The sequence below is a fragment of the Anabrus simplex genome, chromosome 4, assembly GCF_040414725.1.
Source record: "Anabrus simplex isolate iqAnaSimp1 chromosome 4, ASM4041472v1, whole genome shotgun sequence".
NCBI lineage: Eukaryota > Metazoa > Arthropoda > Insecta > Orthoptera > Tettigoniidae > Anabrus > Anabrus simplex.
In genome coordinates this window covers 75409294-75430495 of record NC_090268.1, presented here as the reverse complement: position 1 = coordinate 75430495, position 21202 = coordinate 75409294, and the positions used below count along the sequence as shown (strand labels likewise).

The 21202-nt window shown below is 39.4% G+C and overlaps 1 protein-coding gene across 1 annotated transcript in view; it reads left to right on the top strand.

The window, feature by feature from the left end:
• LOC136871640 (ras-like protein) overlaps positions 1-21202 on the top strand; it is an 82464-nt gene that overhangs the window by 28861 nt on the left and 32401 nt on the right. Inside the window, exon 4 of the mRNA XM_067145119.2 lies at positions 15735-15819. Coding sequence (XP_067001220.1) covers positions 15735-15819 — 85 coding nt within the window. The remainder of the gene's footprint in view (positions 1-15734; positions 15820-21202) is intronic.

The window sequence follows — 21202 nt, the reverse complement described above, 5'->3', positions numbered from 1 at the left end:
CAAAGTAAAAGAACTCCTGTGGGACTAAATTCCGGCACTTCAGCGTCTCTGAAGACCATAAAAATAGTTAGCGGGACGTAAGGCAAATAACATTATTATTAATAGTATTAAACAAGGCAGTTCAAAAGGACATAGCAAACTGCAAGCCTCGGCGTAACGGAATAAATGAACACAGGTTGCAAAAATGAACAAAAGGAGAAGGAAGGCAATAGGGAGGGGCGAGTCTGATTTTTGATATGCTCTATTGGTGGAAAAATATCTAATTCCCTTCATGGGAATTTAGTATTACCATTTGGAATTGCTAGGCGGGCATTAATTCCATTGTGGAGTTATATCTCCCGTATGCAGTTATCAGACTGTGCCACATAAGAGGCTTCTGATAAGTTCACCTGCATACACCCCAGCATCAGTGGGTATGGTCTGACACATCCCACTCTGATGAGTCTAGTGTCAGGCCTCGTGTTCAATCTTTCAAAAACTCTTGAGTCTATTGATTAATTGGAGGTCACATTTTGTTGGAAAGAAACACTCATGTGAAACTAAAAACCGGCTATGGAAACGAAGGTAAGTTTAAGGCCCTGGCTTCCAAAATCCAAATTATGATGATAATAATAAATGAAATACTCTTTTGCTCACCCAATGCAGTAAAAAATAAATTGAATTTCCCAGCAGAATACTGGGAACCCCTTGGACGACCTTCCAACCTCACTCAGTATCAGTGCTGGACTGAAGACCGAGGGATCGGGGGACAGATTTATACCACCACAGAAAGTTCGTGAAGAAAGCACACATGACATCGAGAAATATCAGACAGTGACGCAGCGGGTGATGTAATCCAGTGGTAGGTTAGTATGCAGTGAGCTGTTCAGCAGGACGGGCGCAAGGCGAGACCGCAACGAATATACAAGGCCAGTTACATGAGCGTTGATAGCGGCGAGTAGAGCAAGACAAGTGGAGTTCGTGGTGACGGCAACCGTAATTAGGTGAGTGGCCGTTACATATTCCCCCGACGGCTAGGAATCCGAAGGATTCCGGGAGCGAATAGCCAATGCAGATCCGACGAATGGCGACGGTCGAAGAGGAGATAGGAGAAGAGGAGCTGGAACAACAAACTCGGCAAGAAACAGAGCTTAGATAAACAATTAGTAAAAGGTAAAAAGGGAGGGGGTGGGGTCAGAAAAAAATAGAACAATACAATAAACAAACATGAATATGGTCCAGGGAGGAAAAAAAAATCCCATTTACATGCTTTTAAAAAACAAAGAAAGAGGGAAACATTCCCTATCTTTATCTTGGATGGGAGAGTCCAGTTGACCCAGATGTGGTTGGAGGGTCAGTGGGTAGAGCAAAAGAGAAAAGAAAAATTACTGAAAATACTGCTTCAACTGCAAAACATGGTCCTTTGTAATAATAGAAGGATCATTCGCATCCTGTAATAAAACAGAAACAAGGGTCGAGAATTGAATTTTCGGAAAAGGGCCTGTCCAACGGGGACAAAGTTTAGCAGATATATGATCAACAGCAGAACTTTGAGGATAGCAGTACTTTCTCTAAAAGTTTAAATTTTGAGGGACGATGCCCACGGTTGTGAACCCGCCGATGGTCTTCATGTGGCTGATGTAATTTAGTTAATGCCTTTTTCCACTCGGCCTGAGAGCCTTGATTAGGCAAAGGTAAATCCCATGTTAAATCTAAAGGAGTTTGCAAATCTCTACCCAAAAATAATTTCACCCGGGAAAAAGAGGTGGAGTTATTTATGGTAGAATTAAGTGCTAGTGCAAAAGCAGGTAATTCAGAATCCCAATGACGTTGATCTTCAGAATGGAAGATGGATAACAAGACCTTCAAATTTCTATGATATTGCTCAACGAGGTTGGCTTGGGGGTGGTAAGGTGAAGTAAAGACTTTTTTAATATCATTGGCAAAGCAAAAGTTATAAAAAGATCGTGAAGTAAAAACAGTAGCATTATCAGAAACTAGGTACTTAGGTAAAACAATAATAGGAAAATTTGGTCATTCAAAAGCCGGATGATGGTTTGAGCAGAAAGTGTACGCAATGGGCGCAAAATTTAAAAATTAGAAAAACCATCAAAAAGAGTGAAGATGTACGTATTGCCTTGAGAGGACTTCGTGATAGGTTCGACAACATCAATATAATATATCTCCGCAGGATAAGTAGGAGTGGCAGAATGAGAACCAAAAGACAGTGTGTTTGGGGGTTTGTGCTTCTGACATAATGTACAAGATTTGACCCAATTGAAGACATCCCTGCACATATTGGGCCAAAAGAATTGAGATGCCAACCAAGAATAAGTTGTGGCGCGCCCAAAATGCCCCCCTGTAGGAGACCCATGATAATACTGGAACAGCATAGAGCGTAAAAAGAAAGGGTCGACAACTCTAGGGATAGATTTAGGAGTTGGGTTAAAAACCAGCAAATCATTATGGATATGAAAAGTTAGCAGCAGAAAGAGAAGTCTGAATGTCTTTACAATAAGAATCAGTAGATTGATGTTGATAACAGGAATCAAAAGATAATGGAAAATCAGTGAGCGAGGAGATGGTGTTAACTTCATAAGAGGGAAGTTGATCCAAGGTTAAAGACGAGGGTTGGTCAAAGAGACTAGAAAGAGCATCAGCAACTGAGTTTTGATAGCCAGAGAGAAATTTAATAGAAAACTTAAAACGAGAGAGGCGAAGCAGCCATCGACCGGTTCTGCCTATTTTAGGGGCATTATTCAGTAATCAGGATAGGGCCTGATTATCAGTTTGAACAAGAAATTGTTGATGGTCGAGGTATTCCGAAAAATGCTCAATAGTAAGGATTAACGCTAATGCTTCCCTTTCATAAATAGAATACCTACATTCAGTAGGCGAAAGCAAGCGGCTAAAATAGACAATAGGAAGGAGCTTACCGTCTCTGTTTTGATTTAAAACTCCTCCAACAGCAACGTCGGAGGCGTCCGTAGAAACTTCAAAAAACCAAACCAAACCCCATGGCACTACAGCCCTTGGAGGGCCTTGGCCTACCAAGCGACCGCTGCTCAGCCCGAAGGCCTGCAGATTATGAGGTGTCGTGTGGTCAGCACGACGAATCCTCTCGGCCGTTATTCTTGGCTTTCTAGACCAGGGCCGCCATCTCACCGTCAGTTAGCTCCTCAATTCTAATCACGTAGGTTGAGTGGACCTCGAAACAGCCCTCAGGTCCAGGTGAAAATCCCTGACCTGGCCGGGAATCGAATTCGGGGCCTCCGGGTAAGAGGCAAGCATGCTACCCCTACACCATGGGGCCAGCAGAAACTTCAAAAGGTAAGTCAAAATCAGGTATTTGAAGAATAGGGGCCCTGGTTAAAGCAGATTTAAGAGAAAGAAATGCAGTTTGCTGCTGTTCTCCCCAGTGAAATTTCACATGTTTCCGTTTAAGTAAGTTAAGTGGCTTAGATATGTGGGAATAGTGGGAGATAAATTTACTATAAAAGCCAACCACACCTAAAAATGTTCGAAACTGTTTCAGATTTTTAGGTGGAGTAATACGATCAATTGCAGAAACACGATCAGGGTCAACAGAAATGCCCTTACCCGATAGAATATGCCCCAAAAACTTCATAGAAGTCTGAGCTAAAACAATTTTGGAAGGATTGACGGTAAGATTAACAGACCGTAAACGAGAAAGTACTTCACAAAAATGTTTAACATGAGTATCAAAGTCAGAACTATAAATCAAAAGGTCATCTACATACGGAAATAGATACTGATATTTTATGTTGGCAAAAAGACTGTCAACAAATCTTTGCATGATTTGTGAACCTAGATTTAATCCGAAAGGTACTTTTGTAAACTGATACAGATCCGTGGGTGTAATAAAAGCAGTATACTTGGAGCTGCTATCATCTAAGGGTAGCTGATTATGTGCAGAATTGAAATCTAAGAGGGAAAAATATTGTGCATTGGTAAAATGCTGAAAAGCAGTTTGAACTTTAGGCATTGGGTAAGCATCGTAGAGAATCTTGGAATTGATTTTTCGCTAGTCGACTATAAATCTAAAGGACCCGTCAGGATTATCAACGATGAACATGGGAGAGCCATAATCAGAAGTGGAGGGTACAATAGTGTTATCGGCAAGCATTTTGTCAACAAGTTGATTAAGGATCTTCATTCTAGGTGGGCTCAAGTGATACGGGGAGAGCGAACAGGAGTGGTGTCAGTGAGATCAATAAGAGCGTGGAAATTAGTAACAGTTCCTAGTTTAGGGGTTACAACATCAGAAAACTCAATTAACAAATTATCAAGTTGATCGGACTGAGAACGATTACAACACACATAATCCTGGCGAACAGAAGGAAGAGGAAAATTGGAATAATTTACTAATGGAAAAATTGAAAAAAATAGAGGAATTAAGAGAATCAAGTACCAAACTAGTGTGAAAAAAAAATCATATCCCAGAATTAGTGGATATGATAAGTTTTCTACAACATTAAAAAAGTAGTGCCAAGAAAAATATTGAATTTTTAGGTTAAGCCTGATTTGGCCAAGGGTCTGAAGTACATTATTTGATGCAGAAGTACAAAGAAGTGAAGACGAAGAAAGTTGAAGATGAGAAAAAATATTCTGAAGAGATTGAAAAAGTTCTAGACTGATTAAAGTAGTAGTCAAACCAGAATCTAAAAGTGTAATAGTAGGAATGTTGTGAAGCAAGACCACAATATGAGAAATCCTGGGTAATGAGCAAAAAATTTGGGAACCATATTGTACGCTCGTTGTAGTACGAGGGCTAATGAATCATAGAGGAGGCAGCCGAGTAGAAGAGGTATTATGGTGAAAAGAATGCGCTTAATGAGGCAAATTTGTCCCTTTAGCTGGAGCACTGCCTACGGACAAGGATTGTAAGCGTTTTTCCCAGAATGGGAGAAGTGCAATTTTTAGCTATGTGCCCAGTACCTTTACAGTGGTAACAAAATAATAGAAGGTTTGCTAACTGTAGGAGGACTGGGTTGTGATAGTGATATCGTCGTGGGAGGAGGGGTAGCTGAAGGAGGTAATATGGGTGGTGTTACACGAGCATAGTAGGAAATATTGGCATTGGAATAAGTCGTATGAGCTTGTGCTGCAGTTTACAATTGTAACAAAGAGGTAGGAGGGGAATGTACAGTAAGAAGCTGTCGAAAAGAAGGCACAGCATAAAATGTAACAACTCGTCAATTCTGATGGGTCATTAGCAATGTTAAGTATGTCACTAAAGGTAAGAATGGAATCAAAATAGTTGTGTATAGGTTCGTCAGGGCGTTGATGACGGCAAACAAATTCCAAACTTAATTTGTGGCGTACTTCATAAGGTAAGAAGTAATTATGAAGACAAGTTCGAAATTGATCCCGGTCCTGAAAGTATGTCATATTTTCAAGCCAAAAGTTAGTTAAATACCCAGTAGTTTTAGAGGCTAATAAGCCAATGAGCTGAGAAAATGGGGCTGGTTGAACGTTTAAAAATGTACGTACAAAAAATAACCAGCTAGTTAAATTTCGAGGATCTGTATCCGTTAAGGTAGGCATTTGTGTTAATGATTTCGAGATTGAGTGAGTAGGTGGATTTGAAGAAATAGGCAATGAGGTGAATGGCTTAGAAGGTTCAGGATGTAAATGATGAGTGGTAGTTGAAAGTTTTGGTTTCAAGTCTTGGTCAAGTATATTTGGAGTGTTAGAATGCAGAGACGAACAAGTATCGAATGAAGGGTCTAAGAATGAAGCATCATCAAAAGAAATTAAATCCACACAAGGTGGATTAGGTAGAGACCGAAAAGCCAGGGATGGAAATGAATAGTCACCAGAAGAATATAACGGAAAATTATTGGAAAAGTTTGCCATAAACAGATAGATGTAAGGCTTTTCAGGCATTTGCTCTATTACATCTATCTTTTTTTGACATGCTCTATTGGTGAAAAATATCTAATTCCCTCCATGCGAACTTAGAATTTTCCAAAAGGTTGCCATGTTCGGAAAAGATGAACGGCTTTATAGGAAGAAGAACGAAATAAAATCGATGATTAAATACCAGAGGAATAGAAAAAAATGAATAATAGAAAATCAACACAAAATAAATCGCATAAGTTGTTACGAATAGGAGTGTATATGAAATCAAACGTGTTTTAATATGCAGCAATTCATGAAAGACAGCGATCCATATTATGTAGTAATTAATAAAGATTCATTGACAGGCTATCCAAAGAGGAAAAGGCTGGGACCAATGGGAGGTCAGTGGAAGGAATAAGAATAATAAAGTTTAATCAAGACTATGTATTCTTTCTACTTGAAAGATAACCCAAATCACAACTTAGCATTCTGTAACACGATTCATTAACCCTTTCCGGCCCTTAGCACCCGAAAGCGCCCGACTGTTCATTTAGCCTTTCGGTCCTTAGCGCCCGAAAGCGCCTGGCTGCATTATCTGCATTCGTCTGCGATCTATGCGATGGTTTTTTTTATTTTTCTCATCAGTGAAGTGTTTATAAGGCATTTATGAACACGCAGTGCAATCTACAAGTCTTAGGAAATAAATGAAGAGAGATAATCTGTCTTGACGTTGCCTAGGCAACGGTCTTGAACTTCCGCGAGCGCGGGTCAGCTGTTTCATTCGTAAACATGGCGGGATTGAAAATCGCGTATATTGAAACTGAGCTGAATATGGGCGAAAAAAAAGTGACACAGAATCCTTGAGTAGGGGTGCAGGTGAATTTTTAATGAGTGAATAATATATCAACGAATATAATTTTAGTGATAACAGTGATATGAATGAAAACTAATATCAATAAATCGGACCTGATGGCGATGCCACGGCAATTGAGGTAACACAAATATTACGTTTCGTTACTCCGAATGATTAAATGTATGGTGTTGAACCTGCGCATAATTCGGAAAGAGTATTAGGGGAAAGAGATTGTTTTTTACGTATGTTAGGAGGAGAAAAATTATTCAGTGACATAGCCTATTGCGCATATAACAATGCAGCCTTCAAACAGTCGCATTCCGGTAAGATAAAAACAGAATGGGAAGACACTTGCCCAGATGAAATAAAATCTTATATACATGGGCATCATTCCACTTCCAAAATCACGTGATTATTGGTTTTGAGGGATTCAGACAACATGGGAATGTGACAAATGCAGACTGTCTCTGTGTCGAGTATCACGAGGATGGGGGGGGGGGGGTGAAAAACACATTATGACTTAATAAACAGAGAAATGGATGTGATGGTATATTTTCTAATGTTATTGAAAATTTGAATTCATTGTGATCAATAGTTTTTACTGTATTTAACTTTTTCTGAAACAATACGGTCTGTTTCAGTTTTTGCTAAATAATAGGTTGAATCCTGGGGATAAGCGGAGTGAAAATGCGGGCGGGAAAGGGTTAATGAAACCGTTATTCTGAATGTATTTACAAGAAATCCCTAGACCGCAGAATTATTATTATTTTTTTCCGAGATCTCACTAACTTATATATCACTGAAAAATCAATAAACAACATACAGTTCAACCAGATGTTACATATTCAAAGACTGGCATTAAAGAGTGTATGATTTTTACCTGAGAAAGTAACAGGTGATCTGCAGTACATATCTGAGTGGAGGTTGAAGGATCATTTCTTTTGTTGAATACTGTAGTTGCTCCCTTAGCAGCTTGTAGCTCCTGTTTCCTAAACACACACTGGTGACACGCTTTTTCTTTTGATATCATGTGCATCCTTTGCACTAACAGAGCACGCAACAGTTCGGTGTTCATATTAGCACGGAATTCAGTCTTGTTCTTCCTCATGTACATCTGAAAAATTTCGGCTACACACACTACAAAACACGTGTGAATGATATTTTGAAGAATAGAGTAAACAGGGCCATTCTCTCGAGTATTCCTCCCTAAATTTTTGAACTATGTTTGGTTTATTGCTAGCGTCACTAGTCATGGTAACATCATCACACGTATTTTTCTGCACAAGAAATCGCTTCATTATTTTAAACCTTTCGCAGTTCGTAACACACGATTAGCATATATCCTAGGAGAGCAATATATGTAAATTTGGCAACCAAAATCGCAATAAATACTTCAACAGTCACGCGCACATTATTCACAATGAAACTAAGTTTGTCACCACTTTGCCGCCAAAACAAAGACAAAAGAACTCGCATACTTGCATGTAATTCTGATCATATGACGAACAAAGACAACACCTCCGCAAGATATACCACTTCACAGGTGCTTATTTTTCCTGTACTGGAAGCACACACTCCGTTCGGCCGTAGGCAATGGTTCGGCACGTGAAAACTCGGAAATATTCTTTAACGAGGGACAGGAATGGGGTATAAATTATTACTGAGAAATCTGAAAATAATATTCTGAGAATTCAAGGTGTAATGGCATTCCTTGTGTAACCTTTTGAACACTTCATACATCTAGATTTAAAGATCAACAAAAAAATCGTAATTTGTGATGTGTGATTCATAAAGGCGTAATTATGGTGGGTAATTCGTAATTATTATGACTGACTTGTAATAGTTGGCATCTCTGGAAAGGAGGTGGCAAGTAGAGTGCAGAAGAGTTCTCACTTTTACCAGCAAGTACGGACACACCCCTGGGATCCCAAAGTACCAACAAAATCAAAGCTGGTGATATTCAGTCAGTACTTATCTCAATAAGACAGAATGGAAGAGGCTCGCCAACAGTACCCGGGAAACTGAAACTGTAAAATGATGATGATTTTAATATGCAAAGCTGATATTCCTTTACCGAGCTCGGTAGCTGTAGTCGCTTAAGTGTGGCCAGTATTCAGTACTTGGGAGATAGTGGATTCAAACCCCACTGTCGGCAGCCCTGAAGATGGTTTTATGGTTTTCCGTGGTTTCCCATTTTCACACCAGGCAAGGCCACATCTGCTCCCTTTCCAGTCCTAGCCCCCTTCCTGTCCCATCGTCGCCGTAAGACCTGTCAGTGTCGGTGCAACGTAAAGCAACTTGTAAAGAAATAAAAGATATCCTTTATCCAGTGAAACAGTCTGATTTTCTTAAATCCTTAGTATATTATTGGAGTATTATACCCAATTTTCCAAACAATTTTCTGAAAGTTCATTGAATTCTGATTTGCAACTTCAAAGTTACATAAAGTGATCAGTTTTTAAGCTAGAGACTTCTGGTTTTCAAATTTATCTAATCATTATCATCATCATCATCATCATCACTGTAATTTTCCCTTGTCCAGCTCCTGCCTGGTCGAGGTGTTGAGGGCACTTCTTTACCGTTGCCTCTCCTTCCACCACTCCTCTTCAGCAATTTTATATCAGTCCAGTCTTCTTTTTAATATACTTTTCTTGACAGAGTCATTCCATCTTACTCTGGGTTTCCCTCTGGCCCTCTTCCTTCTGTCTTTGCCTCGAACACTTGTTTTGGTATTGTTCCCTTCTCCATCCACATAACATGGCCAAACCATCTCAATTTATTCTTCTCCATCCTATCGCTCAGATTTTCTACCCCCTCTCTCTCTTTCCTGACCTCAACATTTCTTACTCTGTCTGTCCTTATCTTCCCTACCGTACTCCTCAGGAACTTTATCTTATTGGCTTGAATTTTCTCTTGTTTCTTGCTGTATAAATCTGAGTCTCTGTGCATACGTTAATATAAGAGTATAGTACATCTTGTACATTCTCTCTTTAGATTTCATAGGAACTTCTCTGTTCCACACCAGGTTCCTTACATTCTGGTAGAACGTGTTTCTCGCCTGTACCCTTCTGCTGATCTCCTTATCCAATTTTGCATCTTGCAATGTATCACTTCCCAAATATTTGAAGTATTCAACAACCTCAAGGTTTTGTCCCCTGATACTAACGATTCCTTTTCCTTCTCTTCCTCCTCTTGTCATCACTGCTGTTTTGCTCTTCTCCACACTGATTTTCATACCATATTTCTCAATATTGTCATTTAAAGCCTCTAGTTGGATTTGCACTTCTGTAATGTTGACTCCCCAGATCACTATGGCATCTGCAAACATTTCCTTACCTCCTCCATATCTTGTACTTATTTCCTTTAGAAATTCACCCATAACCATTATAAATGTAAGTGGAGACAATACACTTCTCTGTCTTAGTCCAGTTTGGTTTCTAAACCAATCTGTTCTCCTCACTGGAACCTGGACACTGCTGAAACAATTCATATACATTGCTTCCACTAGTTCACTTGATTGCCTTTCACATCCTTTTCTTTCCAGACTTTCCCACAACTTTTCTCTATTAACACTATTGTGTGCCTTCTCTAGATCAAGGAATACCATCACCAGATCTTTTCCATATTCCCCCTGTTTTTCCATCAGTAATCTCACGATAAATATAGGGTCTATCATTGACCTGCCCTGTCGAAATCCACACTGCTCTTCTAAATTTCTTTCACCCCCTGTGGCTGAGGGACGCAGATGAAGAATACACCCACGGTACCCCCTGCCTATCATAACAGGCGACTAAAAGTGGCGACAAAGGGGTAATGAAATTATAACCATGAGAATACTTATGGTCAGTATCATTACGTTCGGAACACCACCTTGCGAGGAAAATCATGGGTCTAGGTTACATAGGAGCAGTGCTATTATGTGAGAAAAACTACGGGTCTGCGTGTTTTGTGATAATGGTCATCGTGTGTATTCCACCGGTCGGTTCCACTGTGTTCAGAATGGGTCTGCGTTACCTGTGAGTATTACACTTTATGAGAAACACCACGGGTCTATGTTGCTTGTGATTAGTGCCACTTGGTGAGAAACACCATGGTTGGAAGAGGCTAACCAACAGTACTTGGGAAATTGGAACTTTAAAATGATGATGATGATGATTTTAATATGCAAAGCTGATATTCCTTTATCCAGTGAAACAGTCAGATTTTCTTAAATCCTTAATATGTTATTGAAGTAGTATACCCAATTTTCCATTCATTTTTCTCGAAATTCATTGACTTCTGACTTGCAACTTCAAGTTACATAAAGTGATCAGTTTTTAAGTGATTAGTACCACTATGTAATACCATGGGTTTGTGTTGTGTGTGGACGTTGTCATAATGTGTGATACACCGAGGGTCTACATTGCCTATTATTAGTACCACTAGCTGAGCAACACCATGAGTATACATGGCCGGTGATTAGTTCCACTAAGTAAGGAACACTACGGGTCTGCATTGCTTGTGAATAGTACTCTTATGTGCAAAACACCATAGGTTTGTGTTGCCTGCAAGTGCTGCCATTGTGTGTGACATACCATGGGTCTACGTTACCTGTAATTAGTACCACTATAGGAGGAACACCATGTTTCTGCTTTACCAGTGGTTACTACCATTTTGAGGGCTGGTGACCTGGATTTTGGACCCCTTTAGATAATCATTATTATCCCAGTAGTGAAAGCATTGTGAATGGGATCCACTGATTGGTTTGTTTCACAAACATTGTCTCATCATCATTCGTTTTAATTCTAGTTGGTGGATACATCTTGAAGTTTTAATTTTAGTTTCGTTCACCTAGCTGTTGGCCCATTTGAACAACATCATCATCATCATCATCATCATCATCATCTAAATTTCCTTCCTTCCTCTCATCCTCCTTTCTATTATTCTCTCCAGTATTTTGGCTACTTGTGACAACAGTGTAATTCCTCGATAATTGTCACATACCTTCCTGTGACCTTTCTAAAATACTGATATTATTACACTTTTACACCAATTCTCAGGTACTTGCTTTTACTTCTATATACACATTAGCAGTCTGTATAACAAATGTAGACCAGTAGGTCCTGTTGCCTTTATGATTTCCACACACATTTCATCCATCCGTGCTGCTTTTTCTGTTTTAATTTGTTTAACAGCCATTTCCACCTCTGCCATTGCAATATCACTCTCCATTTCTGGATCATCCTCATTTACCACTACACTCGCTTCTACATTATCTCTCACATTGAGGAGTTTATCGATATAGTCTTTCCACCTATTCTTTAACTCCTCTGGGTCTGTTATTTATCTACTACCCAAAATGTGATCTTTCAACTTAAGATATGGTTTCCTGGAGAGCATCACATATGTAGCTGAAATGATGAAAAAAAAACTATACTAAAAATGAATATAATAAATATATCAATAACAATCAAATAACAGTCTACATGATTATAAATGACTTGCTTCACACAATTCGATTCTCTTTCTTATAATATACATTTTATCATTATCTTCATATTAAGAAAATGAAGGAAATTTATTTCATCAGTTTATTAAATATGTACATATGATGGTCATTACTATGTCATAGATAATGTTTTGAAGAAAGAACAACAAACCATCACACACAGGGCTATTCACCTAACATGTTACATGGAAATAACTTCTAAACCATTAGAGATATCAGCATTCTGTTTTCATATTCATAAATGGTACCCAGGGGCTTGTAAAATAACGTGCTACTTAGTCTCATGGGGTGATTAACAACTGAGATATTGATACTAACTCCATATTTTTAACTGGAATGGCACAAATTCATACAGCTGATTTAAAACATCTGCATACAAGTTCAAATATGTAAGTATTTTCAAAATCGGACAATTACTTTTTGAGATATAAGTAAGAACAGCATGTGCTGTTTTGCATGCCGCATTAGAAGGCGTGAAGTCGGGCAAGGACATATTGAGGCATAAGCAGTTTCCTGGGAGTGAGTTCAGCCACAGGACGGATACCAGGCATGTAAGCACCTCATACACATCTGATGGGTTTGCAAAGTGTGTATTACAGACGAACACATGACAGGACAGAAAGGGTTGATGTGTTTAAAAGGAATAAAATAAGTACTTTGCCTTGAAAGGAACATAACGAAAGCTATAATTGTCACTGATTGTAGTGTACAGTTCATACTACTCTGAGTTGAGAAATAAACATACCACAAAACACCGGAGGACCTCCTTCTAGAAAAGCAAATGGTCAGAGCTAATCGTGGTGAGATGGCAGCAACACTATTATTTATGTTTTATTTTACATGCATTAATCTCCGCAGAACTCCAACGCGACTGTAGTAGCGTGCATTCGGGAGAGCGTAGGTTCGAGTCCTGCCTCTCCCAACCTGAAAGTGATTTTCAGGGTGTCCCATGTTCAACACCAGGCAAATACCGGATAGGTACCTTTGTGATAGGCCACGGCCGACTTCCTTTTCAAATCCTTCCCATTCCCATCCGTGAGAAAAAACGCTCAACTGAGCGCAACCTATTACATGACAAAACAAAACATTGTGTGTTCGCCAGTCATACAATAACGTTGCACACCCAGGGTATGTTACGATAGATCACATTATGTTTACAGTACATGCCTGGTATCCGTTCTGTGGCTGGAATCAAGGCCAGGAAGCAGCTTGCACCTCAATATGTCCTTTCCCGACTTCACGCCATCTGATGCGGCAGCAGAACCGCGCATACTGTTCTTATTTATATCTCAAAAAGTAATTGTCCAATTTTGAAAATACTTACGTATTTGAACTTGTACGCAGTTGATCTTTTAGGCCAGCTGTATGAATTTGTGCCGTTCCATTAAAAAATATGGAGTTAGTATCAATATCTCGGTTATTAATCACCCCATGAGACTAAGTGGCACGTTATTTTACAAGGCCCTGGGTACAATTTACGAATATGAAAACAGAATGTCGATATGTTTAATGGTTTAGAAGTTATTTCTGTGTAACATGTTAGGTGAATAACCCTGAATATCCGTCACCTATGAAATAATAAAGTACCACCACATCCTAATAATTCTACAGTACAATTCCTATCTATAGAAAACTACTAAATTCAATACTTACATAACTTGAAAAGTACCAAAATTGCCTGTGTTCGTTTCATCAAATAAGTATTTATTCAATCCTCCTATTCAATACACAATTCAAACCTCCGTGGGAGGGAGTCAAATGTTCAAAAAATCATACATGTTTTGACCCTTATTCGTGGACCATCTTCAGTGAATTTTTAACTTTACAAGTGTTTCACTTAATATTGTACCTAACTAAAAGTTTTGGACACGGTATAAAAATTTCTTAGCTAATGACATATTACACATTTAAGCTCTTGCTGGTGTAATTGAAAAAGTTCATATACGTTCTTTGTGTTGGGATAAATAATAAAGAACTAAATTGTCTTGTAAAGTCTTAATTTAAGAAAAAACAGTGAAGAAGTGAGTTTACAGTTCAGTTAAAAGATTTGAATGTTAAAAATATATACATGTTTTAGTACATGAAAAAACATGTGGGATAGACATGGCTCTAAAATTTCGAGAATGTATTCATTTGCCTTGCATATAAAATTGTTAGTGGCTTATTCTTCTTGTGTATGCAAACAATCCTTAGTACTTCTTAGATGGTAGGTAAAAGCATCAATGTAAGAAGGAGGTTGCCTTGAACTTCAGTTGATTCAAGATTAATAGAGCACTGTCAACTGATAATGAATCAGCCAGTTTTGGTCTCCACTTCACAGTACAGCAGCAGCTAGACACAGCTGCTCTTTCACACTCCATGAATCCGTTTCCACAGGCTGTTTTATTTTCAATCGTTCTTCTCCTAATGCCATTTTATTTGATGTTGGTTCATCTTTCTCTAACAATTTTAGACATACCACTGCTTCAAATATGTTCGACCAAAAGGAGTCGACACAGAACTCGCCAAAAATCACAGGTTACAACTTAAAATGCAAGAACTCATTAGGTCTCTAATAGACCAAAATTGTATAGAACTTCACACGACAAGAAAAATTCTCCCTCGGAGAAATACAAGCAATCTCCGCCATTATTCTCAAAACCTGGCATCAGATAAAACCTATTTTACGGCTGGATGCACAACCCTATGTGAAGGACTGTAATCTCTATTGTGTGTTTCTGTGCTAGTTGCTAGTCTGGTGTGGTGTCTGAATATGAAGAGGAGAGAGTTGGGACAAACACAAACATCCAGTCCCCAAGCCAGAAGAATTAATCAGACATGATTAAAATCCCCAACCCTGATGGGAATCACACCCGCGACCCTCTGAACCGAAGGCCTCAACGCTGACCATTCAGCCAAGGAGTCCAACATTCTAGAATTTCTCCACTACCAGAGATGGAAAGTCACTTTTTATGTTGCTGTTAAAATTACATTTTCACGTCAGCATGTTAAACTGATTTCATAGATCTGAAATCTAAACTCAGCAGCTTTCACAAGAACCGAATCAGTTATAATAAAAAATACATCTTAAAATCGTACCATTGTTACCAATATCGCAAAACATTGACTATAAAAGATAGAGTATTGAGCAAGTTGTACAAGTGGTGCTTACCAACATATATACTTGCACGGTAAAAGTACAAAACAAAATAATGTAGTGTAAAATGCATCGGCCAAGCAGAATCACAAAAGAGTGGGACATTTGAGCGACTCCAATAAAACTTGCGGGACAGTGAGCATTTCGCTAAAACAACAGGACTGCCCCGGGAAGAGCGTGACAAATGGACACCCTAGTGTATATTTATATTTGATTTTGATGCCACTATGAGGAGAAAAGTTTCATTAACAATATTTCGTGTGATGTTGTTAATTGAATCATAGTTTGTTATATGACTTGCTCTTTAGTGTCATTGTTCTTCTGTATGATTGTGCATTATACTTGTTTTGTTGTTGAATTGCTCTGTTATTGTGTTATGATTTTATTGATGTAAGAATTGCATTCTGTTTCAGAGGATTCATACCGTAAGCAAGTCGTAATTGATGGAGAGACATGCTTACTTGACATTCTTGATACAGCAGGACAAGAAGAGTACAGGTACTTTAGATTATTACTGTTCATACTTGTTTGTTGGGTATATACTCTACTTATTTTGGTGGATTATCAGTGCCCTTAAAACTAAAATCACTTCTCAGTTAGGTAGTATGTTTTACTATCCACTAAATTTATTAAACTATTATTTACAGTTATTTAAAAGTTCACTTGCTTTGAAGTTTCCACTCAACACAGTTTTTTTATTCGCACGCATTCGAATACACAGTCCTGTGGGACATAGAGCTGCTGTTCCCCAGCATGGCTTCTTACAGCATAGTGTCTTTACAGAACAGTTCACTTCACAACTGGCAAGCCTCCGTAAATTCAGCATAGTCATTTGACAGGCACACTGCTCATCGTGGATTTCTAGTCGTCTTGTAACTGCTTGCATTCAGTCACCACTGACTGACTGACTGACTGACTGGAAGACTAACTTTCACTGGATTCGCTCTCTATATAGGCCAGTGGATATTTCCACTTCCAGATCATTCTGGGTACCTTCTCCATTGTTAATCAGTTTCCAGCTTCCTTATCCCGAGCATCAACAATTTGCCAGTGGTATTGTTTTGCTCGTTTCTGGCCTGCTCAGTAATGATTTACTATCAATGAAGCCCCAGATCCATTGACTTTTCCGACCCAATGTCAAGTCCAGTGGCGCTTCCTTCAGGGTGGGGATGGTGTCTCCTGAAGCTGTTCATAGCACTTAAGAGAGGTTCGCCTCTCTCTCTCTCTCTCTCTCTCTCTCTCTCTCTCTCTCTCTCTCTCTCTCTCTCTCTCTCTCTCTCTCTCTCTTTCCTTATGTTTGTACGGGGGGGGTGTGTGTGTGTGTAGAATAACACCCACAGGATCCCCTTCTTGTCATAAGAGGTGACTAAAAGGGGCCCAAGGTGCTCTTAACTTGGGAGCATACATTAGTCATCATGTGGCCCTTAAGCTGAGTCCTGGCATTGCTTCCACTTACTTGCACCAGGCTCCTCACTTTCATTTATTATATCCAACTTCCCTCGGTCAACTCTTATTCTTTCCTGACCCCGGCAATATTAGATATCGAGGCCTAGGGAGTCTTTCGTTTTTACACACTTCGTTGCCCTCGTCTTTCTTTGGACAATACCTTCATTTTCCGAAGTGTCTGATCCTTCCATTTTCCCCTCTGATTAGTGTTAATAGAGGATGGTTGCCGAGTTGTATTTCTTTTTAAAACAATAATCACCAACACCATCTCTCTCCTATCTATCAGTGATGTGTACATCCTCCATGTGTATAGTGACCTGGCATGGTGTATCCCTGAGAGCCATCATGTCTGTGATCAGGCAGTTGTCGCTCCTCTCGGTGACTACATTCAGTGTGAAGCGAGGCGATGGTAATTACTAGTGATGTGTCGCGTGATGCAAAGCTCTCGACGCATTCTGAGCAAGCGATGCAGTACATGCCTCATAATGCTATCTCGATGTCGTATAGTGACGTCAGGCGCATGAGCTCTTTGTCTCGATGCAGTGCTGGGAAACGTATCGAGAGCTCTCGATGCATTTCGAGCAACTGATGCAGTCCATGACTCGTAATCCTATCTCAAAGTTTAAATCGGGACATCATGCGCGTGCGGTATGTTATCCCTCGACTATAGCCTACTTCGCCTGTTGATCAACTACTGACGTCTCCGAAAACCTTAATAAGTAGTTAGTGGGACGTAAATCAAATAACATCATTATAACAACTATTGACGATACGCCAACTACTTTATAATCTACTCGCAGTCAACTTCCCTACCTATACTTCCTGCATTTTACTTAACCACTGTCCGCTTCCGTGGCGAAATGGTTAGTGTATTGGCGTTTCGTCCAAGGGTCTCTGGGTTCGATTATCGGCTAAGTAAGATATTTTATCCTTCATTGATTAGTTCCTATGGTTCGGGGACTGGGTATGTGTAATAAATCGTAATGAAGTGTGTGATATATTTATAACATTTTATTGAAACGATGTCTTTTACGACGCATCGAATTGTGTAATAATTTGAACAGAAAGTAAAATATACCGGTAATGGCATATACTGCTATATGAGTGCATGTATCCGATGAGGGACTCGTTCTCGGGTTAAGTCTCCTTCTGGACTATCGATACTTTTATGTAAGTATGGTAACAAATAGATCATTTCCTTGAAAAGGATCATTCAAGACCAGCCACAATATTATCGGACCTGAAGGCACATATACAGGATGAAGTCAAACTCCATCGACAAATTTTCGGAAATTGTTCAGGGAAACCTTCTGTGTATATTGGTATAAGGTACCCGTGGTCTCCGGTGGTTCGTTATAGAGTAGAACCGGTAATTAAATGATGATTTATTCGGTTTTATTACCGCAAACAAACTTATTTCTGTTAAAATACCTTAACAACAGAGAAAAGGCCTGCAGTATTCAATAACCAAAACGTACAACACAAAACCGAGAGAAGCAAAGCCTGTAATATGTAATAACCAAAACGTACAATACAGAACACAGAGTATTGCGATAACCCTCTGTCGAAACACGTACATTTTTATCCCAATGTGTTCAATATGTTCTGTCAGTGTACCTACTGTTTTAAAGGTAACAATTCCATGTCGTTGGCTTCCAGCACGTTAATGAATTCCTGCGGGACAAAATTCCCACACCCAGGTGTCTGTCAAGAACTAGCATTTGGGACGGACGTAACACAAATAACATTATTATGAGTACTAATAATAATAATAATCGTATGGCCTCAGCTACCGTGTGCAGACATTTCAATTTGACGCCATCTGGCTGTCTACTCATCAATTTCGACGTTCCGTTTTACTCTAGGCCTCCACTAGATGGCAGACCGAGTAAACCGAAACTCTCTTGGGCGTCTATGGCTGAGATTTAATGAATTTTGTCGGGTAAACACCAAATGTGTCACCAGAGATCTTTTACATGCCGACATCGTACGACATGGAGTGTCGAATGGACTTTTTTCCGCCCTTTAAAAATCCGACTACCTCTGCCGGGTTTGAACCCGCTATCTTGGGATCCGGAGGCCGACACTCTACCGCTGATCCACAGAGGCAGCTATTATGAGTACTATTTTCAGTGCAATACAGATACAAAGCTAACTGATCTGATGACATGGCCACGAGGTAATCAGGTTTGTTTACATTATGATTGGTTTATATTGCATGTGTTGAAGTGGAAGAGATTTTATTATCTATTGGTTATTTTGTATATTCAGTAACGTTACATTTAATTACTTCTATTAGCGATCTGGTTGTTTCTGCACGAACAGGTGTGTGTTTGGTAGCCGAAACTCCGATTGCAAAACAAGAACAAACAAAAATATTTGAAGATAAGATTCGAATTACTACAAAATGTAGCGGAGGATAATGCCTAACGATGATATTTAGCCAACTGAGCCACGCTAACAGCTCGAGTTCAATGTTTACTAATCATTTCTGTTTCTGCTATATTCGTCCTGGCTGAGGTTCAATCGGAGCGTGCCTCGAGATGCATCGAGAAAGTTACGTCAGGCTCGAGTATCTCAAACGAGAGTTATGCCCATCTCTACATAGATCTCGAAGATGCATCGAGAGTGGTGACATCAGTCTCGAGTATCTCGAACGAGAGTTTCGCCCACCACTAGTAATTACAACACTGGCAAGCTCCTCTTCTTGTCGGCCTGTACTCATTTTCCTAGGTGGGGGTTGCATCCTGCTTTCAATTCCTTTCTGAGATGGCTGCACTACTACATTGCCAGCAGATGATTGCTGTGGACCCTCAGCATCCTGCTGAATATGCTTTGGTGCTAAGCCACTTAATTTTTTTTTTTTTTTAATGAATTGTAAACCTTTTCATTAGTATTCATATTACATACTTTTATAATCAATAACCCAATCATGGGCCCTAGGTTGAGATGGAGAGAATGATCAGGAAATCTGTTTTATCAACCTTACCTAATTTGTCAAGACAGCAGATATTTTTTTCTGAATTGTTCCACATTTAGAGTTATTCCAGTTCACTGGTTGTTTTAAAACCATTATTTAGTTCAAATATTTAAAGACAATGTTTTCTTCTTTTCAGGATACAGCATAAAATTAGACATTAAATACTGTAGCCTATTTATCCATAATTACAAAGAAATAAAACAAATCCTGTGGTGCTATAGCCCTAATGATCCTTGGCCTACCAAATATCCACTCCTCAGCCCGAAGGCCTGTTGATTTCAAGGTGATGCATGGTCAGCGTGACTAATCCTATCAGCTGTTATTGTTGGCTTTCTAGACCGGTGTTACTGTCTACATTCAGTGCAAAATAAGATATTGACAGAGGAGTATGGATGTGTGATTTGTAATCTCTGAAGATGAATTCTCTGAAATACAGCTGATACGAGGTAGCAGGTAGGGAGGGACCCTCTTCGGAGGCAGCCCTGCCCAGGGAGTGGCACCCCTGCCTTTGTGAGTTCCCAGAGCACACTGACCTGGTGTGTAGCATCTGGTAATGGTCCCAACTGAGGGTTACGAGCGAAGACCTCAATGGAATCTACAGTGGAGAAGATGGACTTCGGAGTGGTGGAGATTGCAGAAGGGGCAGCCCAGTACTCAGGAAATAGTATAAGTAAACCATTCATCAGCAGCGTTTTCCATGTTAGGGGTGGCTGTAAGGGCGTCTGTTCCCTATGTAAGGGGCGGGCTGAACAGTTGTTGGCAGTTGCTCTAAAATGCCTTTGGGGGTGGCGACCCCATCATAACAATAGCCGAAAAGGAGTGGTGGTAATTATCAGCCTCAGAAAAGGTTAGGCGTACCCTGCTAAAGGCGACGTACAGTGTTTTTGCTGGAGAGCTGTGATAAGTAAGCAACCAGCAATTAATATTTATGAAGGTGGGTATAATAAATTTTAAGACCCTGACAGGAAAATGAGAAGAGTTGATTGATTTTATGGAGAAGGAAAATGTTGCAATGATGGGACTGAGTGAGGTTAAGTGATGGGGAAAGGGAATAAAGAGGATGAGTAGAGACATTTTCACACAGATCTTATTCATTAGGTATAACAGAGATTATTGGAGTTGATGAAAATATTGGATGGAAAGCGTAACTATTTGATGGCGTATAAGTTTTCCTTAGCAGAGGTTCTGTACAGAATTGCAATGTACTGTAAGTTAAAATAGAAGAAACAAAATATGTAACTTTTTTTTTTGAAATGATATATTGTTGAATGATTAAATCTGTAATTATTTTATCACAGAGATTTGAAGATATCCACGCCTCTCCAGTTTATCAACAAGAGTGTAGGCCTACGGTACAAGATTGCGGATTAGGATGCATATCTAAACAGCCAAGAAAATTACACACACTTGATTGAATAATCATATATTTCAATATTTCAAAGGCAACATTTCTAT